Source organism: Rhinopithecus roxellana, chromosome 15 (genome assembly GCF_007565055.1).
Source record: "Rhinopithecus roxellana isolate Shanxi Qingling chromosome 15, ASM756505v1, whole genome shotgun sequence".
Classification (NCBI taxonomy): Eukaryota; Metazoa; Chordata; class Mammalia; order Primates; family Cercopithecidae; genus Rhinopithecus; species Rhinopithecus roxellana.
In genome coordinates this window covers 80,486,553-80,507,659 of record NC_044563.1, presented here as the reverse complement: position 1 = coordinate 80,507,659, position 21,107 = coordinate 80,486,553, and the positions used below count along the sequence as shown (strand labels likewise).

The 21,107-nt window shown below is 55.0% G+C and overlaps 1 protein-coding gene across 1 annotated transcript; it reads right to left on the bottom strand.

The window, feature by feature from the left end:
- Positions 1 to 449: 449 nt before the first annotated feature.
- OAF (out at first homolog) lies at positions 450 to 19,546 on the bottom strand. The gene is made up of 4 exons (XM_030918688.1): positions 18,814 to 19,546; positions 4,521 to 4,655; positions 3,378 to 3,558; positions 450 to 1,532 (listed from the first exon to the last, which is right to left on the bottom strand). The coding sequence occupies exons 1-4, from the start codon at positions 19,042 to 19,044 to the stop codon at positions 1,267 to 1,269; spliced, it is 813 nt and encodes a 270-aa protein (XP_030774548.1). The 5' UTR covers positions 19,045 to 19,546; the 3' UTR covers positions 450 to 1,266.
- Between the last annotated feature and the right edge of the window lie 1,561 nt (positions 19,547 to 21,107).

The window sequence follows — 21,107 nt, the reverse complement described above, 5'->3', positions numbered from 1 at the left end:
ATACTAAGAATGGTTAACAGTGAACACTATGTGCTAGATGCTTGACATGAAATAATTTACTTCGGTCTCTTAAGTAAGCTCCTTTCATAGCTAAGGGAGTGGAGGCACAGAAAGGTCAAGCAACTTGACCCATGGACTGCACAGCAGGTAAGTAGCTAAGCCCGGATCTGAAGCGGGGTTCCAGTCTCCATCCCATTTCTTGCCTTTGCGCTGGCTATTTCTGACTGGCTTACTATGGTTGCAGCTATGTTTGTCTCCTTGTCTTGGGTGCAGAAGTTTTATCTCATCCTTCTCTAGTAATATCTTCCTTCTCCTCCTTCCTTCCTCAAATGGCTGAGCACACAGTAGGTGCTTTAGAAGTTGTTGTTAAGATAGGCCACTGCCAGGGTGTGGGGACACTTCTGACACCAGGTGGCAGCATTGGCCAAAAGTTTTCTCCAAACTCTGGGTCTTGTCAAATAAAAACTTAAAATGTTTATTTCTGGTAGAAATGATAAATACTTTGCATTAAAAATCTGGAATTCAAGTTTTCCTCGTACTTCACGCTCCCTCCCTGCCCCAGAACCTTACAAAAATATTTCTGTGAAGAGAGGGAAAGAGCTGGGGCCTGCTCTGGGAGGCAACGTCCAGGTGTCTGGGGAAGGCACTCGTGGTCCGCAGTCTGTCTCAGTGGCGGGAGGTCTCCACTCGCCCCACAGGCAGTCTCGGAGCCAGAAATGAGAACTCGCTGTAATCCGGGACAGGGGCTGCATCGTGGGTCCCCAACAGCTCCTTCTTTGGGGACAGTGAGCCCCATGTTGGGGAGTAGGAAGGGACTGAGGGGCCAGCTCCTTCCAGATGTGTGCATGGGGAGGGGAGTTGTGTCTGGGGAGGTGGGTGTCCAGGTATAGACTCCTTTTAGGGTCTACACTTTTAAGGAGCTCAACAGAAGAACCACAGGCCATCACATTTTGGTGGCTTGCAAGTGAACACTCCAGGGGAGACGCAGGAGGGAGGGGTGCAGGCCTGGGGAGCCCCTCTCTCCCTCTCTGCCCATAAGGAAGGCACAGGGTGGGAGTGGGGATGCCTGCATGAGACCCCCCTGCCATGCCACACCCCTTTCACAGTCATGTGAGATGGGGCCAGAGGGGTCCAGGCTCCAGGGCCAGGGGAGTGGGGAGGGAGGGAAATAAGGCCTCAGGTGGGGGTTGCCACCCCCTCTAGTGGCTGGTGAAGAGCAGTGGGCCCAGAGCAGCCACCCCCCAGGTCCTTCCCACCCTAGCCTGGCTAGGGGTCCTCATCCCAGAGACACAGCTGTCTCTGGGGCACGTAGAAGTCGAAGCTGTAGCTCTTCTGGCAGCTGCGGATGCCACACTTGTAGGGTGTGGGCCGGTCGCGGCTGTGGCAGTACTTGAGCATGCAGGGGTACCAGGCCAGGCTCAGGCCATAGCGGCAGACACAGGGCTTCCCGCGATCTCCCACCTGCCCACAGCGAGGCAGCTCCGCCTGCTCTGAGGCCTTGGGCAGAGCCTCAAACACAGAACTGTCCACACCTGGGGGAGAGAGGCAAGGATCAGGGAGGGAGGGAGGGAAGGAGCTCCCCTAGCCAGAGGCCGCTGACATTCCCCACTTGGTCTCCTCTGTCATCCAACAGGCACTTACAGACACCTCCATTTCCAAGCCTGCCATGGGACACAGAGGTAAGACCTGGGCACTAGCCTCCTCCTTGCTGGGCTCACTGGAGAAACATTAAATGGGAATCAATCTCCTCTACTGGCATCAACTGTGTGCCAGGGGCTCTACTTACAGTACCTCCATCTATCACCCCACGGGCTAAGTATTGTCATCCCTGTTTTACTGACGAGAACATCAACCCAGAGAAGTTTAATGATCTGGCCAAGGTCTCAAGGCCTCCACGCGGCCACACAGTGCTTTAAAAAATCACCATACTGGAGTGTGCCGAGATAGAGGCATGGGGAGACGGGGTTGGAAGTCAAGGAAGGCTTCTTAAAAAAGGTAACATCTGGCAGGGCACAGTGGCTCATGCCTATAATCCCAGCACTTTAGGAGTCCAAGGCTGGTGGATCACCTGAGGCCAGGAGTTTGAGACCAGCCTGGCCAACATGGTGAAATCTCGTTTCTACTAAAAACACAAAAATTAGCTGGGTGTGGTGGCAGGTGCCTATTATCTCAGCTACTCTGGAGTCTGAGGCAGGAGAATTGCTGGAACCCGAGAGGTGGAGGTTGCAGTGAGACGAGGTCATGCCATTGTACTCTAGCCCAGGCAACAACGGCAAGACTCCGTCTCAAAAAAAAAAGTGACATCTGAGTAGGGCTAGTCAGAGAAGGGCCAGCAAAGCACACCCACAGAGGGGCAGGTCAGATCAGGGTGGCCAGGGCTCGGGGCAAACGGGAAAGTGTTCATATGAGGGGCGCTGGGGGGAGATGGAATGGTTAGGCTCAGGGGCTGTATGGGAGTGGCCAGCTTCTGGGGGACGCTTACGTCAAGCTTGCGGCGTAGTCTGGGGTGCAGGCCATGGGAGAGGGTGTACGTGTGTGGAGGGCAAGACCACAGCTCAGTTGGACATTTCTAAATCTGGGCCTGCCCTGGGAGGAGCAGGCATTTCTCCAGTGCTCAGCTGGCTGGCAGAACGCACAAGGGCCTGGAGTTGGAATGGGGCCATTTCCCTCTCCCTCCACACAGAGGACCTGAGGGCTGTCCTGGGAAAGGTACCCAGAGAGGGGCCAGCGCTGAAGTCACAGAGGTCAGGAAGGCAGGCACCACGCAGCACGGAGGGGAGCTCCCAAGGAGCTTGGGGCAGAGATGCTGGCAACAGGGAAGGCCCGAAGCTGATTTCTTAGAAGTGGCAGTGGAGGGGGGCAGGGTGTCCTTGTGCCCCACTCCCATGACAGAAGGTCCCATCTCTGTGTCCTAAGGGCAGGGATGAGGGGAAGTACCTGGGAATCTCCCTCCACAGGGCCTAGCAGAGTCTGTGTGCCCTGCCTGGAGTAGGGCCCTTTCCTCTGACTGAATCTTCTCACTGAATATTCACATAGGCGCCACTTCCTCCAGGAAGCCTTCCCAGACCAACTGCAGCCTGGTTTGGGGGTCCCTCCCTGAACGCCTGTAGCTATCATGGTACTCTATCACACTTAACTCCGTGCAGATCTGCCCTGCTGGGGGACAGGAACTGAGTGTCTGCATCTCTGATTCCTGTGTCAGTATATCTCTGTAGGTGGTCAGTAAATGTCTCCTGAACAAAGCAAAGGCTAATGATGAGACTTGGCTAATGATGAGACTCGGCTAATGATGCCCCTGCCCTCCTCCACTGCTCTGTGCTGTCTCCCCATCCCCTTCCCTCCACCCAGCAGCGGGCCATGCCCAGCTCCCAGCTGACCTTGCTCCAGCCAGAACCGGACGTCCTCCTGGCGGGTGAAGATGGCATCCACGGCCTCAGCACACACGTTGTGGAGATGGGGGCTCAGCAGGGTCCCCTGGCTGAAGTTGACAGCGACATCCATGTGCAGATGCTCCAGACCCCGAACCTCTTCCGCCTGCCGCACTGCCCGGGGATTTTTCTGTGTGTGGGAGAGAAGCCACTCCTACCTGGCTTCAGAATGCTCCCTGCCCATCTTCCCCTGACCCTCTAGAGTCAGGCAAACCCAGGCTGACTGCCTTTAGAACACTGGCGCCTTCTGCAGGGTGGCAGCCCTGCCCCTCTCCAACTGGCAGTGAGACTGATGCCTAGAGCACAGTCGGGCCTTTTCAGCTTCTATCCAGAATGGACACTTCTCAAACTATGTGCTGGCTGCTAGGCTGACCTCTGGGGCCTGATGGAGAATGCTGAGGTGTAGATGGGAGGTGGAGGTGAGTAGGCCAGGCAAGCCGTGCCAGGGCATATGACCTCTGGAATTTCCAACATCCAGGGAACCAAGTCCCTTTGGGAAAGCAGGCAAAGGGCAGGGGCGAGGAGGCCCCCAGGGCAGGCTCTGCTGGACAGGCCAGGGAACTTAGATGCGGCTGGGGCAAGGCCCCGGGTCTAAGAAGACAGCATGAGCAGGCCGGTAGCTTTGAGGGTCTTGAACACTTTACATATGTTAGCTCACTGAATTCGCCCATAACCCATTTTCTCAATGAGAAAATTGTGGCTTTGAAAGTAACTTGTCCAATGTCACACCCAACTAATGAGTGACGGAGGAATGTGATGCCTGATCTGGCCTCAGAGCCCAAGCCCTTAGCCTGTCACTAAGGTGACAGGTGCTGGAACCAGACGGGAGAAATCTGAGAGCTGGGGTTCAGTTAGCGATCTGCAGCTCTAGGGTCAGGTTTGGCCGGGGCAAAATCAGGGGCTCAGGACTCTAGAGTGAATGGGGTACCAGGGATGAGGGCGGGTCAAGGGCAGTGGGTCTAGGAACAGCGTGAAGATGAGGAGCTGGGTGGGAAGCTAAGGTTGGGGGATCAGGGCTTAGAGCCAGGCCGGCTGCAGGGGTCGGGTCTGCGGGTCGGTATCTGGGCCAGGCAGACCTGGTAGGGGACTCACCTGCCGGAGCTTGGCCATGGCCTCACTGGGGATGATCTCATTGTGCTGCAGCTGGGTGACAAAGCAGAGGGCCTGGAACTGACTCTGCCCCTTCTCCAGCTCCCCCAGGATCAGGGCCCGGAAGATCTTCACATCCTGAAGAAGGGCAGGAGGATGGGAGCAGCTGGAGGGTGCAGGAGCTCCCCACCGGCCCACCGGGTGCTCAGCTTGGTCCCTGGGAGGACGCCTGGACACTGCCCGGCAACAGACACCTCCCTCCTGCTGGTCTAGGAATTTTTATCTTTTCCATTTAAACCCGTGACTTAAAAGAAAGAACACACCCTAAATGTTCCAAAGCCTCTTGGAAAATTGACAAAGTGAACCACTAGAGTTTTTCTCAGCTGATGACTCCCCTCGGCGGAACCCCTTAACGTCACCCTGATCAGGGTGGGCCAGGGCCTCTACAGCCACCTGACCAGGGCATCATGGAGGAGGGCTGGACTTTTCCAGTACCGACTCCAGAGTTCCTCTCTCTGACTTTTTTTTTTTTCTTTGTAGTTCTAATGGCTAGAAATCGTAGTCATTTTTATTCAGTAGATTTGGGGAGAGGTCTCAAGATGCCCCTGGTGCTTCTGATCAGCCACGCTCCTGGCCACTGACCTCTGAGTGAGTGGGGTGGGGGGGCCGGGACGGGGAGAGGGCAGAGTGGGAGGCTGGCTGCAGCTATTTCAGCCTTCCGGCCTGAGGGAGCTAGGATGCCTCGCCTCTTCCTTTCCCTCCCCACTTCCCCTTTCCCCCATGGGGTCGCTAATGGCATTGCCGCAGTCCAAGGGCTCCTTCCTGTTACTGACTCACTGTGTGAATGGGGGGTCTGCAGGAGGATGGAGGCAGGAGAGCTGTAGGGTGGGCTGGGTCCCCCTTCCCTATCTGGCTGCTGGAGCCCTGTACACTGCCCACCTGCACCGCTCACCACATGAGAAGCGGCTCCTTGCCTTCTTACCCATCTCTGGGACTTGATTAACTCTGCTCCCAGTGAGAAGTTAGTGGGCCCCAGTCAGAAGTGGTCTACATCTGTCAAGACCCTCCTGTGGTGGGGGCACCCTGGCCTCAGTGACCATTCTCTGTGGCTCTGTACTGAGACTTACAATGATAGCTCTGCAGATCATCTATTAATGCCCGGGCCCCCGCCCCCCACCACATACTCACTGAGTGCTTGCTGTACACCCACAAGAACAGAAGTGTCTCAGCAACAGGGTCTGAGTGGCCCCCTTGGAGTCCAATACAGGCAGTAAGAGACTCACAGCTCTGCCCCAAAGCTGCAATGTATTAGTGAGTCCTCCAGGCTTTCCCCTAATTTCTCTGATGTATAAAATGGGGATGATCCCAGTTATGTGACAGGGTTGTGGTGAGGACTAGGTAAGTCATCTGGAAGGTTCTCACATGGGGTAAGTGCTAGCTAGGATTACTCTTGTAGGTGACCAGCAAGCCTCGTAGGTGGTCTGCAACAAACGAGTGCATGTCATCTCATAAATGCCACCCACGTACTTCTGCAGTCCCTCAACTCTACACAAAAGTTTCTCTTACTTCCTTTTATTGTAAATGATCTCTGGAACAATGAGGTGTGGAAGTATAAGGGGAGGTTTTCCAGAAAGGGAAACTGAGGCTCAGCTGTTGAAGAAGGTTCCATTAGGTTCCTTATGATCCCAGAGACTTGTGAAGAAGGTGAATCAGAGCTCAGCTTAACCCCTGCTTCCTCTCAACAGGAAATCCCTTCTTGGTCATGATGCTGCAATCTCCTTGTCCTGCCAGCCTAGGCTATCTGATCTTCCCCTCACTCAGGTCGGCTGAGGAGAGATGGGAGGCTGCTCTGCCTGTAGCATATTCCATTCTGGGCTCAATTCCTGCCAGGTGAGACTTGATACCAGACTTCCCCTGCTAGAGCTTAAGCCAGGCCATGTCCCTGGCAGGATCCCCCGGGAAGGATCCAAAAACCACTTCCCTGGTATTTTCAGCTCTGACCCTTTGGAGAGTCCGATATTTGGATATTCACAGCGTCTTCTCCAATACCGCAGGTACATCAAATACCCAGAAGTCTCAGGGCTGCTCAGGGGTCTCTTTGCTTGGTGACATCACCTGACTACCGTTGGCAAGAGAAGGTGTTTGAACTTTCAGACCAGACTAGAGGATGAAAGAAATCTATCTGAGCTTTTTTCCTGCTTCTATATGAATAATGTCATCAATGACAATAACAAAATGCTGTCAAAATGGGAAGTGACTGGGGGTGCAGAAAGAGAATGATAATTTCTCACTGAGAGAATTTCCTCTGTATCTCCTATTTGTATAGGAAAAAGAGTTATTGAACTTTATAACTAGAAGATAAAAAACATTGTTTCCATGGGTCAAAAGGATGTATGATCCTCTTTAAAATCCTTACAACAGGCGGTAGGAGCTATGATTGTTACCGAGCTTGGATTGGGTAACCTGCTCAAGGTCGTGGACTAAGAGGAAACATAGCCAGGATCTTAACCCAGACAGTCTAACTTCAAAGCCTGAGCTCTCTTAACCAGAATGCATAATTGCCTCTTGGATCAGCTAGTCTCATCTCCTTGATGCTCAGCTAAAGAAACTGGAACTCGGGCACACAGAGGTTGTGGGGTCTGCCCTTGATGCCTGGGCCGGCCAGCAGCAGAGGTGGGATTAGGACCCGCTTCCCACCATGCCCATCTGGTGGCAGCCTGCCTTAAGTCAGCACACCTGCCTTGGCAGGTCTGGCTCGTGGTTCTTGCAACTACCAAACAGCATGACATAAGTAAGAGGAGAAGAGGAGGCAGGAACACCCTTCTAACCCACCTGCCTGCCCTGCCAGGACTTCTTTTTTTTTTTGTTGAGACAGTCTCACTTTGTTGCCAGGGTGGAGTGCAATGGTGTGATCTTGGATCGCTGCAACCTCCGCCTCCTGGGTTCAAGCGATTCTCCTGCCTCAGCCTCCTGAGTAGCTAGGACTACAGGCGTGCGTGCCACGCCCAGCTAATTTTTGCATTTTTAGTAGAGACAGGGTTTCTCCATGTTGGCCAGGATAGTCTCGATCTCCTGACCTTGTGATCCACCCGCCTCAGCCTCCAAAAGTGTTGGGATTACAGGCTTAAGCCACTGCGCCCGGCCCCTGCCAGGACTTTTTAAACCCCAAAATCTCCAGTCTCTCCTTCGTCGTCTTCTTCTTCTTTTTTTTTTTTTTTTTTTTGAGACGGAGGCTCATTCCATCACCCAGGCTAGAGTGCAGTGGTGCAATCTCAGCTCACTGCAACTTCCGCCTCCCAGGCTCAAGCAATTCTCCTGCCTCAGCCTCTGGAGTAGCTGGGATTATAGGCATGTGCCACCATGCCCGGCTACTTTCTGTATTTTGTAGAGATAGGGTTTTACCAGGTTGCCCAGGCTGGTATCAAACTCCTGACCTCAGGTGATCCGCCCACTTCAGCCTCCCAAAGTGCTGGGATTACAGGTGGGAGCTGCCGCGCCCGGCCCTTTTGTCCTATTTCCCCAGAAAAGCACATTTTACTTGCTGATCCCTGAGAGGGAGCAGGCAGCCCTACTTCCTGGGTCTATTTGGTAACAGGGCTCCATCATCCTGACCAGCGTCTCTCCCACTTTCCACTCCTTGCACCTCAGACTCCCCAGCCAGGTTCTGGACCCCCCGCTTCCTCTAACATTCACAGGGAAGGGCGACAGTCCCCTCAGATGCTAAGCCCAGGCCAGGCAGAAGCCTGGCTCCCAGCCTTCCTCCTTGCCCAGGAATCTGTTGGGATGATGCATTTCATGTGGCCTATCGCCTAAAGCAGATGCTGAGCTGGGGAAGAGCCCACGACAGGGGCTGCAGGCAGGCTTCTGAGGCTCAGGACCCAGGCAAGGGCCCCCAAGATGGGAGGTTGTTATAAGGCTCCTTCTCCCACAAGCTTCCAGCAACCTCCAGCCTACCTGGAAGAACTGAAGCATACCACAACCAGGGCCACCCAGAGGGTGTGGCAAGTACCCTGGGGAAATAGTGTTTGCTAGAGTCCTCCTCTGTAGCTGTAAGTAAGGAGTCAGTAAGCTCTAGGATAGCACAGAATTTATGAACAAAGGCTCTGGAGCCAGTGTTAACCCATGTTCAGATCCTGGCTTTGCCTTTGCTGGCCACATAACCTTGAGGGGATTTACTTAACCTCTCTGTACCATAGTTTCCACATTGGTGAGATTGAGTAAAACAACAGTACCTACCTCGAGGGACTGTTACAGGGAATAAATGAGTGAAAGTTTTCAGAACACAGTGGGCTGAACTTTCAGTTTCTCTCTTGTTGCTGTAGTTCCTGGCCCTATGTCTGCCTTGCTCCAACTGAAATCTACTCCACTCCTGAAGACCCAGGAGCCAAGATTTTTCTCTTCTAGATGTACCTACGGCCTAGACAGGTCAGGTGACTCCTCTGGGGCTTGCAAGCAATCAGCCATCAGTGGGAGAGCACTGATTAGCATGACCTGGTGCAGGGCCTTCACAAGCACCTGGCAGGGGAGTGGCCCTGACCAAGACACAGATTCCTGTCTTTCAAGGGATTGTGGAGGAGGCTGACTTCTGACAACTCAAGTCAGCGCACAATAGGTCTGGGGTTGAGGTTTACTGCAAGTGCAATAGAGGTAAAGGGTGGATGAGGGACTGCTTGTTGTCCCCTTAAGGTTGGGGCTGGGGTGGCATGAAGGAGGGAAGACTTCACACAGTGAAGGATGCCTCAGTGGCCCTTGATAGTTAAAGGATGGAGCGCTTTCCAGCAATGAGGTGTTTACAGAAGACAGCAAAGCGTGAGCCTCCCAATACCCCCACCCAATCATCCCTCCATGCTACTATCACCTGAGCGGCCGAATGCTCTTCAAGGGCTCCCTTTGTCCTCACCAGAAAGCCTACCCCCAGAGCCTGGCATCCCAGATCCCTGCTCACAGCAACTGTTGCACTTCCCATGCACTGAACTGAAGAGCTTGCTGTTCCCAGATTGAGCGATGCTGTGTCACCCCTAGGACTTTCCGTGAGCAGGTTCCTCTGCCAGGATGCCCTGTGCTCAGCTGTCTCAGCTGTGCCATGTGAGCAGGGCACAGCTCACAAGCGACCCTCCTCTGGCTGCCCTCCCAGTGCTGCCCTCACCAGCCCTTCTGCAGAGCTGGCCAATCCCAGTCACTGCCTCTAGAGCACGAATCCCACTGTCTGCTCCCACTGTGTTTGTGCTGACCTCTTTACTTGTCTTTCTTTCCAGACTCAACTTCTTGAGCCTGGAAAAGTGTCTCTTGAAGTGCATCCCTACCCCCTGGAACACAGCAGGTGCCCAATAAACATCTGATAAGGAATACACGAAGGGTGAATGCACAACAGCATGGAAGAGTTCTCCGAGAAAAGTGGTGGGAATGTACTAGGGGAGGAGGGAGAGGATAGTGAGTGCTGATGAGGCTGGCAAGGGGCCAGGACACAAGCAGGACGCAGGGTCTGAGCACCCAGGCTGAGGAGTGGGAGGCTTCCTCTTGTGCCTCCCTGGAAGTCATCGGTGGGTTTCAGCCTGGGGTGACATGAGGGACCTGTGGTTTGGAGCTGAATCAGACTCTGCCTGAGGTTGCGAGAATGCCTTGGATCTCAGTGCCCCAGGCAGATGGTCCCTGTCCTCATGGAGCATCTTCTGCCCGGGCAGTGAGTCATCCAGGTCCTCTGTGAGCTGCCTCTGGCTCACGAGCAGCAGCTCCAGCCTATTCACGTGGTGGCCCCGGGGTCTGTTGCACAGCTGGGGCTCAATGCTTAGTAGCTGGAGGAATGAATGAATGTTCTAGGGCCTCCATCAACCCACTGGCCTCCAACGTGCAGACCCTCTTTCTTCTTGGCCTTGCCTGTAGCTGGACTCCTGCAGGCTGGTAGTGCTACAGCTGCTATTTTGGCATCTAGAAGGTTTAGGGGATCATCTAGTTCACAGCCCAGTGAGGTTCCAGCAGGGAAGTAACCTTCATGAGTCACACAGTGGCAGAGCCAGGGCCAGAAGCCCAGACCTGCTGACTCTGAGTCCGGCAATCTTCATGCTTGTCCAGGCTCCCCACTGTAGCCCTTGTCCAGATACTCAATTCCTCCCTGTGCCTGTCCCAGCCATGCTGTCTGACGGATCCACCTGTGTCTCCAGAGGGAAGGCTGCTCCGGTTCAGCTGCACTAGGTGAATGCGCTGAGAGATGGCAGAGCACCGCTCTGGGAAGAGCACCCCTGGGCAGACATCCTGTGCTCAGCACTGAGGGTGGGAAGGGAGCCCCCGGATCCCAGGGGATTGCGAGGCTGTCACACCAGCCCTGACTGGCTTCCAGACTCAGATAACATTGGGAAGAATGAAACAGGCTGTTTTGCCTCCGCCTCTGCCGCTGTTCCTGGGGGTTTATGTTACTCATGGCCGAGCCTAATCTGAACTGACGCACAGGCTCACACGGCTTTCCCATTCGCGCACACCATCCTCTTTCACAGACTCACTGGGTCTCAGTCTCCTTCCCGCAAGGTTTCCCAGTGGCTCCTGTTCCACATTCCCATTCCCTCCACAGGCGTGCATCCTGGCCTGTCTCCTCCCTCACAGTCTCCCTGTTCCCGGCAGAGGCGGCTCCTCACCCTCTCATCACACCCCTCTCCACAGTCCCCACGTCCACCACCCTCTGAATTCTCCAACTCATGCTCTGCCTCAGGACACACCCTGCATCGCCCTCCTTACTTGCGGGATTCTCCTCACACGTCTCCTCCCTGACGCCGCTTCTCATAACATGTGCACACACACACACTCACACGTGTACATGCGTGCACGCACAGGCACACACTCTCACCGCATGTCATCACCTCACTCCAGCCTGCCGGGTCTCCTCTGGCACCCCGCCTTCCCACCACGGCCTCTGGCTGGCCCCACTCTCCAGGCACTCTTCCTCAGCACCCGCCCCCCCAGAAAGCCCTGGTGGTTGGGAGGAGGCCCGCCTGCGAGGGAATGGAAAGCAAAGGGGGCCAGGGCAGCAGACCGCCCCTTCCCTCCACACCCTGCTTCCAGCCACCACTGTCCCGTGCTGGTCACAGCCCAGGCTGCAGGTCATCGCTCTAGGGCCACACAAAGCCACTTGCCCCCACCCCCCACTCTTCCAGCCCCCTTGCTCCTGGACAGCTGGCGCTCTCTCCTGGGAGTGTCCTCTGCCATCTTGGTCTCCTTCCTGTCACACCAGAGAGCATGATTCTGGGGCCCAGGCTGAGCCAATCTAAATATTTATTCCTCTGCTCCTGGCTGGGGCTGCTTTATGGTTAGAGAAGGGGCTGGCTTTGCTAAGCTGGGGAGGGGAGAGGGGGTTTAGCCTGGAGAGTCAGCCAGGAAGCAGTGCCTTCCTAGCCCCACGGCAGAGCTGGAAGCACCCTGGCTGCTCTGCCCAGGCTTCTCGAGCAGGAACGGGATGGATGGATTCCACCCAAAGCCAGGCCACGCACATCCCAAGGCCAGTACCCAGCGACCTAGGCCACCCCATGATGAGATGCCAGCATCTCCTCAGGGCTAGGCCTGGACAGAGGCTGCTTGTCACGGGGCATTAGCACAACCACTCACCCAGAGCAGTGCTCCTGCCCCTAGCCCCTCCCCAGAGCAGTGCTCTGTCAGCCTGAATCCCAAAGGTCACCACTGTCCTGACGGCGGTGGGAACAATGTGAGGCTTTATGTGGATCAACTGCGCCCCACTGTGCCGCTGACTCAGGGCTCCTAAGACGGGGCTCCATGCTTCCCTCTCACCCGCATTCGCAGCCCTGGCGCCTCCTGTGCTCCCTGCGCTTTATCTGAATCCCTAGTGGCAGCCACTTCAACACTTGCCAACTTCAAGGATAGAGGGACCTCCTGGCCTGCGGGCACTGGCACCTCGCTCCTCACATGCCCACGCGGGCCTCTGTTCTGTGAAGGGCCTCTCAGTCACTGTGCACACTGAGCCCCGAGCATCACACTGTTGTCTCTGGTGTACTGGCAAGGAGCCTGGGGCTCAGAGAGGTTAAGTGACTTACCAAGTCACACAGCTGGTAAGGGACAGGAAAAAACCTACACAGTGCTCACTAGTGTCTGTGAGATCTTTTCTTTCCTTTGAGACGGAGTCTCACTCTGTTACCCAGGCTGGAGTGCAGTGGCGTGATCTCAGCTCACTGCAACCTCTGTCTCACCCGTTCAAGTGATTCTCCTGCCTCAGCCTCCAGAGTAGCTGAAATTATAGGCACAACCCCCATGCCTGGCTAATTTTTGTATTTTTAGTAGGGACAGGGTTTCACCATGTTGATCAGGCTGGTCCCGAACTCCTGGCCTCAAGTAATCTACCTGCCTTGGCCTCCCAAAATGCTGGGATTATAGGCATGAGCCACCACACCTGGCCTTGGTGAGATATTTTCTAAACCCATCACCCTCACCCAACTCCCCAAGAGGCCATGCAGGGGAGAGAGGAGTTGCAGGCATGGCCAAGTAGCCAACACTCCATCCACTGGAGGTAAGAGCATGGGGGAAGTGGTCCAGCCCACGTCTGCCCAAACAAGGGTCTCTGTGGATTTGTTCCCCTACACCAAGGTTTTTTCCAACCTCCTCCCCTCCATCTCCCTCCCCAGCGTTCTTTAGCCTACTGGAAGGAGCCCACTCATGGTACCACGGCAGACAGGCAGTCAGGATACACTGGAAGGAACCCTGGGTCCTAATCTCATATTATCAGCTGCTTGATCTTGTCAGCCTCACTTGAGAGCTCCAGGCCTCAGCCCGCACATCTACACAGAGAGGCACCATCTGCTTCCTGCTGTCTGTGGCAGCGAGGATCAGATAAGGCCATGTGTGATGTGAGGGACTGCTCACTGGGTGATCTCCAGACCCTATGCAATCCTCATTTCGAGGCTGGGCCCTCTGCCTGTGGAACAGGAGTCTGTCCCAAGTGTATCTCCCCCGCCTCTCTGTGCCTTGGGAAGCCTGGGAGGGAACTAACTCACTCTGCCCACCCGCTTCCCAGCAGGATACTCCATTATCCCAGGTGGCAGTCTTTATGGCCTACCAGGATCTTTTGCTAGGACTCCACCTGGACATAGCATTCAGGAGTGGGAGATGCTGGCCAAATTCCAGGGAGGGGGTCTGAACCCTCAGGCGGGGCTGCCCATTCCTGATCTAAGGAGGAATTCCTCACACGCAGAGGAGGGACAGGTTTTAGACCCAGGAGCCCCATGTCAGTGAGCCTGGTCATTCCATCTGGCGACTTCTTGTAAATACCTGTGAGGAAATGCCCTGAGCTCCAGAAAAGTCTGGGCCTTACCTGAAAGCACCTCCACTGCCTTCTCCTCCCCAAGGAGACTTTCCATCCATCAGATGCCTCCACGCCAAATCTTAAGGGTGCTAATGCAGACAGGGTAGAGGCAGACTGGGCCCTGAAAGCTTCTCGGTTCCACATCTACGTGCTGTGATATCTCCTTGGGATAAACGTTCCTGGGTGGCAATGTGGACACTGCACATTCCATATCTTCACTGACTATACCTCAAGGCTTCTCCTGTTGCTCCCCTACCCCCAGACCAGGCCCCCCGGCACCGGGACTCTAGCATTCTCTGGACTGTCCCTTCCTCTGGCTCCCATTCTCTCTTCAGTGCCCAGGGTAGGGCTCAAGCTTCTAACCTCCATGGGTCCTCGTCCCTTCAAAGTGGCCCTGAGCTGACCCGTAGAGCTGTACGTTCCCCTTATCTTGCTTATTCCCTCCAAGGCTCCAGCCGTGGGCCTTCAGGATCCTCTCTTTCCACACTTTTGGAGTCTGTGTCTCCTTATCCCCCCTGATGCTGGCAGGGGAAAGGGACCCCCACTGCCCACCACCCTGATGCCATCACACATGACCTTCTTCATATCTGTCAGCATCACCCTCCCCATCTGGTCAGCACTAAGCCAGGCAGCCTGGAGCGTGACTCATCCTGTTCCCAGCTTTTGGCCACTTGGACTTGGGGACAGAGGTGACAGAGAAATTGGCAAGAACACCAGCTTCCGGGAGGTGGACCAGGAGGGCTGTCAAACAGCCAGGTTAGAGACAGGGGACAGTGGCATGCCTGTGATTAGAAATGCCAGTGATTATGTACATCCAGGGCTAATTACATCCACAGGATGTGGAGTATAAAGGGGAGTGCTGCCCACCAAGGGTGCACTGTGAATTAGTTTGTGTACCCAGGGCATACAGCATTAGGCCCGAAGCATATGTGCTACTCAAAACACATTAGGATTAGTGTGGGTAAGATGACAGATTTCAAATATGTGACTGAGTTTGGGCCCCACCTTCATTTAACCTGACCTGGCTCCTTCTCCAGGCCCCCTCCCCTCCCCTACAGCAATTGTGCCAGTGGTTCCCAAACTTTGCCGCACACTGGAATCATCTGGGTTCTTTTGTCACCCAGACTGGAGTGCAGTGGCGCAATCCTGGCTCACTGCAACCTACGCCTCCTGGATTCAAGCGATTTTCCTGCCTCAGCCTCCCGAGTAGCTGGGACTACAGGTGCATGCCACCATGTCCAGCTAATTTATTTTCTTTTTTATTTTTCAGTAGAGACGGGGTTTTGCCATATTGGCCAGGCTGGTCTCGAACTCCTGACTTTGTGATCCGCCTGCCTCGGGCTCCTAAAGTGCTGGGATTACATCACCCAGGTTCTTAAAAAAAAAAGAAAAAAAAAAAGAACTGCTGCCTGACTCCCATCCTGAGATATTCTGATTTCACTGGTAGGATATGCAGCCCAGGCACTGGGAGTTTTCAAAGCTCCCCAGGTGATTGTGAGGTGCGGCAAAGCTGGGAGCCACTGAGCTGTGGCATTCTTTCAGAGCTGTGGCATTCTTTCAGAGCTGTGGCTCAGTCAGCCTAATGGCCTTCACTCAGCCTCTGGGCAGGGCTTGTAGTAATGCATGACAGCCGTTTGATAGCTCCAAGCTACTGAGTCTGCAAGCCTCACCTGGGCTCCAGGCTATGTGTCCTCCAGTTGACGACTGTGACTGCTTCACTGCCTCAAGGTCCAGGGTGGTAGTGTGGGAAAGAGTTAGACTGTCGGAACTCTAACTTGGGTAGAGGCAAACGGGGGTGGGAAGGGCTGGAGAGAAAGGGCTGGATGGGGTTGGGAATCAGACAGAGGCCTTGGTCCCATGCCACACAGGTGAGGCTCACTGCTGCCCTGGGTGGACTCTGAGGGGCTGGCCAGCAATTTTGGAACTTCAAAGAGAAGGTTACAATGAAGAGCTCCAGGCTCCTCCAAGCTCAGTACTGGCTTTTCCGTATGACCTTGGGTCTGTTGTTCAATGTCTTTGAGTCCAAGCTTAGCAGAGAGGGTCCTTGCTGAAAAGCTGTGTGGGCCACAATTAGCAAAGCTAACGCCTCCTATGTCTTGCGCACTTAACACAGTATGAGTATGTCATAGGCACTACTAACCATGGGATATGTGCTATTATTATCCCCATTTTACAGATGAAGAAATGAAGGCCTGGAGATATCAAATAGCTTGCCCAGGGTGAACCTGCTAATAAGTGGTAAACCAAGTCTGTCTCATTCAGTCTAGACTGTTTCTCCCCAAAGTGATCAAATGGCAAACGTCACTCTTCCCAAGTAGATTAGGACTTTCCCCAAACCATTGCAAATGAGTTTAGTACAAGAAACACAAAAGCATGACTTCCCAGGCTGGAGTGCAGTAGCACAATTGCAGCTCAGTGCAGCCTCAGCTCCTGGGCTCAAGTGATTTTCCTGCCTCAGCCTCCTTGGATAGCTGGGACTACAAGGCACACACCAGCGTGCTCGGTTAATTTTTTAATTTTTTGTAGAGACAGGGGTCTCATTTGGCCTGAAGGTTTCATATTCCTGGTTTTAAGCGATATGCTTGCCTCACTCTCCCCAAATCCTGGGATTGCAGATGTGAGCCACCACACCCAGCCCAAGTCTTTTTCTTATAGGAAAAATTATTCCTTCTAGACCGAACTTTCTTGTGGAAATCTGCCAAAGACTATGAGGCACAAGGCCTTGAGAACTGAGAGGTGACCCACCCTAGAAGGATTCGGACATAGAAGCTGCTGTGGCCAGTGCAGGCAGTGACTGAGTGGCCTGGGTGAGGGTAAGGCTATTCTTCCCCACACTGCACTCTCCAACTCCACCCCATCCTAGGCCAGTGGAGAAGCCTGGAGTTAAAGGGACTTGGGAAAGCTGCTTTCCTTTCTGTATCTTCCACTCCCAATTCCCTCCCCTGCTGATGAAATTGGAGATGCCAGAGGCGGGTGTGAAATGGTAGCTTCTGGGTCAGAGGCTAAGCTGAAAATCAGACTTCAGAAACCTGGGTGGAGGTCTGAACCACTGCAGCGATTCAAATGAGGCGCTCACAATCTCCAAATGCATTTTCTAACTGGGCAGTCAGATGCCCAGCATACCCTCCCTCCAATCCCCAGCACCCCACCCCCGCCATCAGCCACTACTGCCATCACATCACAGCTACCTGGGCACTTCTTAGCCTCTCCCTTCAGGTCAGAGCAATAAAAACCTTCCAGCTGTAGCTAAAGGCTATAAAAGCTCAGTCCTACCCATTGCCTTTCACTGTCCTGGCCACAGCCAAGGAAGTCTCTCTGCAGGGTTCTAGTGCTGCCACAAGAAGACGGCCAGTGGGCAGGAGGGTGGGAGGCTCACAGCCTGGCCTGAGGCTAACTTTCAAGGACAAAGAGCTTGGACAGAAGATTAAATCCCTAATTCCTGATGGATCCAGCCACTAACATAGATTTTTCAGGAACAGAACACACTTGATAAAGTTCTCCTAAGGTTTAGGTGGGGAGGCAGGGTGGCGAAGCCGACCCTATCAGCTTCCCTCTCTCTCAATCTACATCTGAGTGCCTAGCTTAGGCCTGCTAAGTAAGGATGGGCTACAAAGTCTTCCCATTTGTGAACGCTCACTACCCCGCCCCCCACCTGCCTGCTTAAGTCCAATGTCAGTGACAACTCAGTGGCCCTGGGGCAATCAGCAGCCAAGCCTCACCCCCCAACCCCACCCACCTCTATCGGTCAAGCCTAACCCCCCACCCCTGCTAACTATGGCAATCTGGCTGGATCCCTAACTGACTCCCCAAACTCTGCCACCTCTCCTCTAAAGCACCCTGTCTCTAAGAAGGAAGAAAGACAGGCAGCTTCAGCAAGGGTCCTCCGGGCCCGGGGCTCCCCCAGCTATCTAATCTGCTTCACCCCTGCACTCCTCCAGGGACAGAACCTCACAGGGCCTCTCTTTAGCTGGGGGAAGGAGACAGAACACTCCTTTTGAATACCTAAGACTCACCCACCCTCTTTTCCTCCAGTTTTCCTGCTCTGGGTCACTGTTAGTCACTCACCATCCTTCCAGGCCCATTTCCTGATAAATCCCCAGGCCCATTTCCTGATAAATCCCCAGCATCCTGGGTGCAAGGCCCTTCTTGTTCCCTCCACAACACACACACACACACACACACACACACAGACCCCCCCACACACCCCCCCACACACACCCCCCCCCACACCCCCCCACACACACACCCCCACCCAGAGCGGGCTGGTCTCTAACTCCCTAACCCTAATCTGGGCCAAAATAGGGGGGCTGGCTCGCTTCTCTGCCAGGCAGAGTGAAGGCAGCACTTCTCCCAGAGGGAGGGGGCCTCAGCTGGGGTCTCTCTCCAGGATCCTCCTGCTGCAAGCGCCCCAGCCTTCCAGACCAGAGAGGAGACAGGGCTTCTCCTGGCTTGAAAGGGACCAGGGGCAATCACCTCTCTCCAGAAAAGTGAAACAGAGGAAGAGGTGACAGAAGGACTCCAAAATGTCAGGGCTAGGAGGCTTCGCAGACCCCTCATTGCCCTGTACAGGGGTGAGAAGCCAGGCCTATAGGAGGAAAGAGACTTGCTTGCTCTAGATCACACAGCGAGAACCCAGTGAGAGCCCACAGAGAGAACACTTAGCCTAGGGCTTTCCCACGAGAGAGCACAGAGGAATGACTCCAAGAAAGGAGTCCAGTCGTTAGTAGTAGTTCTGAAGGAGGGTCAGCACCTGGGGGGCTCTGGGAGCGCTGGAGGAGGGAGAAAGGGCAGCAGAGGGGTTCTTTGGGGAGAATGAAGGGGTGGGCGCTGGGGAATGGGCAAAGAGGTGTAGAGAAGAGCCCGGCGTGACCTTGGGCCAGCCGCGTCTCCCTCGTGGGCCCGTCTTCCCTTCTGCAGGCAAGAGGGGCAGGCAACAGGGCGCCTGGGATCCCGGGGGGCTCAGGCTGGAAGGTGCCACCCCGGCGAGTGAGGCCGCCTCACCTTCTTGAAGTCGGCGGTGAAGGAGACAAGGGTGCCGTCGGGCTTGCGCAGCTCTAGGCTGATGCTGTCGGCGTCGCTGTCCGCCTGCAGGCTCTCCTCGGTCACCTGGCCGTCGGGCAGCCGCACGCGGACCCGCAGCTCGGCCGGCGCACCCGTTCCCAGCAGCGGCGCGAGCAGCGGCAGCAGGAGCAGCAGCGCGGGGAGCGCCGGGGGAACCCCGGGAAGGCGCATCCCCGGGGGCCGCTGCAGTCCGCGGCCCCGGCGCGCCGCGTGGGGGCGGGGAGAGGCGCAGGCAAACTTCGCCCAAAGTTGGGGGCTAGTTCGGGGCGCTTGGGAGCCGCTCCGCCGGGGGCCTTGGCCGCGGGGTCGCCCGCGAGGTGGCACGGACGCACGTGGATAGCGCTCGGCAGCGCGCCCCCGGAGGCCCCGAGGCGGAGACAACGCTGCCCCGGCCCGGCTCCGCGGCCCCGGGCTCCGGCTCTGCGAGCCTGTGTTTTGCACTTTTCATTCAATCCCACCCCCCGTCACTTCCTTCAGAAAACAGAAACCACTAGGACCCGCCTTAAAGAGACCGCGCACCTCGCGGCCCTTAAAGGGCCCGCGGCTGCTCCCCGCGCTCCGGCGTTGGCCGGGCAGGGGGCGGAGAGAAGGGGCCGCGGCTCCACGGCTTTGTGCGAGCGGCCTCCTCGATCTCCCTCCCTCCCTGCCGCGCGGAGTCAGCGACCCAGGCGGTGTCAGAAGTTTGCTCTCCCGGCAAATCCTTTCCTTCCAGCAGGGGCGGGACGGGTGGCTCTTTCCCCGCCCTACACCCCACACTTTTTTTTTTTTTTTTTTTTTTTGGCTTGCTCTTGTGCCACGTGGATGAAATAATCGGGCTTGGATTTTTAGGGGTTTTGTTTGGTCTTTCAGTTTCTCTGACACAGCGAATTTCTAAAAAGCTTCTGCAAAATCAGATCTCGCTTCGCACTCTGCCTTTTTTCCTGCCCCACCTTGGGAGGGTGAATCAGGGGTTCTCGCCCAGCTTTGCCACTGCCAGGTGTTAGACCTTGATGGGTCAGGTCACCCATGGGGACGCGGCCTTCAGGTTTTGTGAGCCAGCCCCTGTGCCTCTTTCCTTTTCAGTCCTGCTCCCGTGCTTCCCTCTTTCACAGTCTTTCCTCAGTCCTGCCCACCACCGCAGACCCGGTTCTTTCTCTCTATCACAGACTGTGCAAATCCAGGGAAATGTTAGATTCCAGGTCACTCGGGAGAATTTCCAGGGACTCGGGACAGTGGCGCTCAACGACAGTGGCTTTTCCACAAGCCACAAGGAAACATGCGTGCCCTGCGGTGCACCCTAACAATGAAGAGGGTGAAGACCGGGAGATCTGGATTGCTGCGTCCTCTGATTAGTTGTGGAATTTAGGCACGTTTTAAAAATTCTTTGGGCTTAAGTGTCCTCCTGTGTATAGTGGAAGCTGCTCAGACCTACACTGTCCTGCCAGTCCCAGGCAAGGGAAAAAGCCCCAGGAAGATGCTCAAAACCAGTTGTTCCCTGACTCCCATTTTCACTTCTATTGGGAACTTGATTGCTGATAGGTGAAAACTCCCTTCTCTGCAGCCTCCTTCCCTTCTAGGGCTTCCCCAGCACAGGGCCATGTGAACTGCAGGGTCCGGCTAGAATCGGCCTCTTGCTATCAGCTGGGGGCCCTTCGTGCTACACACTCTCTGCTGCCTAGATTTAGGACTGAAGGGAATTTAAAAGACTATCAAGTCAGCCTTTTCCAAATTTGCCTTTCCTGAAGAATCACCTGGATGCTTGTTAGAAAATAGATCCCCAAATCTCTAAACCCATGGAATCAGATTCTAGGGAAAAGAACTGAGGGTTAGCATTTTTGGCAAGGCCCACATGATGCTGGACATAAGTAGTTGACAGTGGGTATTTGGCGGATGTTTAAGCATAGAGTGTCTGGGCCAGGCGCGGTGGCTCACGCCTGTAATCCTAGCACTTTGGGAGGCCGAGGCAGGCGGATTGCCTGAGCTCAGGGGTTTGAGACCAACCTGGGCAACAAGGTAAAACCCCATTTCCACTGTAATACAAAAGAAATTAGCTGGGTGTGGCGGCGTGTGCCTGTAATCCTAGCTACTCGGAAGGCTGGGGGTAGGAGAATTGCTTGAACCCAGGAGGCAGAGGTTGCAGTGAGCAGGGATTGCGCCACTGCACTCCAGCCTGGGTGACAGAGGAAGACTCCATCTCTACAAAAAAAAAAAAAAAAAAAAAAAAAAAAGCATAGAGCGTCTGAAGCAAGCAGCAT

Bases quoted from the DNA above. Each gene is read 5' to 3' on its own strand.
- OAF (XM_030918688.1), bottom strand. From the start codon at position 19,044: ATGCGCCTTCCCGGGGTTCCCCCGGCGCTCCCCGCGCTGCTGCTCCTG. The intron at 4,656-18,813 runs GTGAGGCGGCCT...GCCCTTCTTCAG, and splicing joins TCACCGCCGACTTCAAGAAG to GATGTGAAGATCTTCCGGGC. The intron at 1,533-3,377 runs GTCAGCTGGGAG...TCTCTCCCCCAG, and splicing joins CCGGTTCTGGCTGGAGCAAG to GTGTGGACAGTTCTGTGTTT.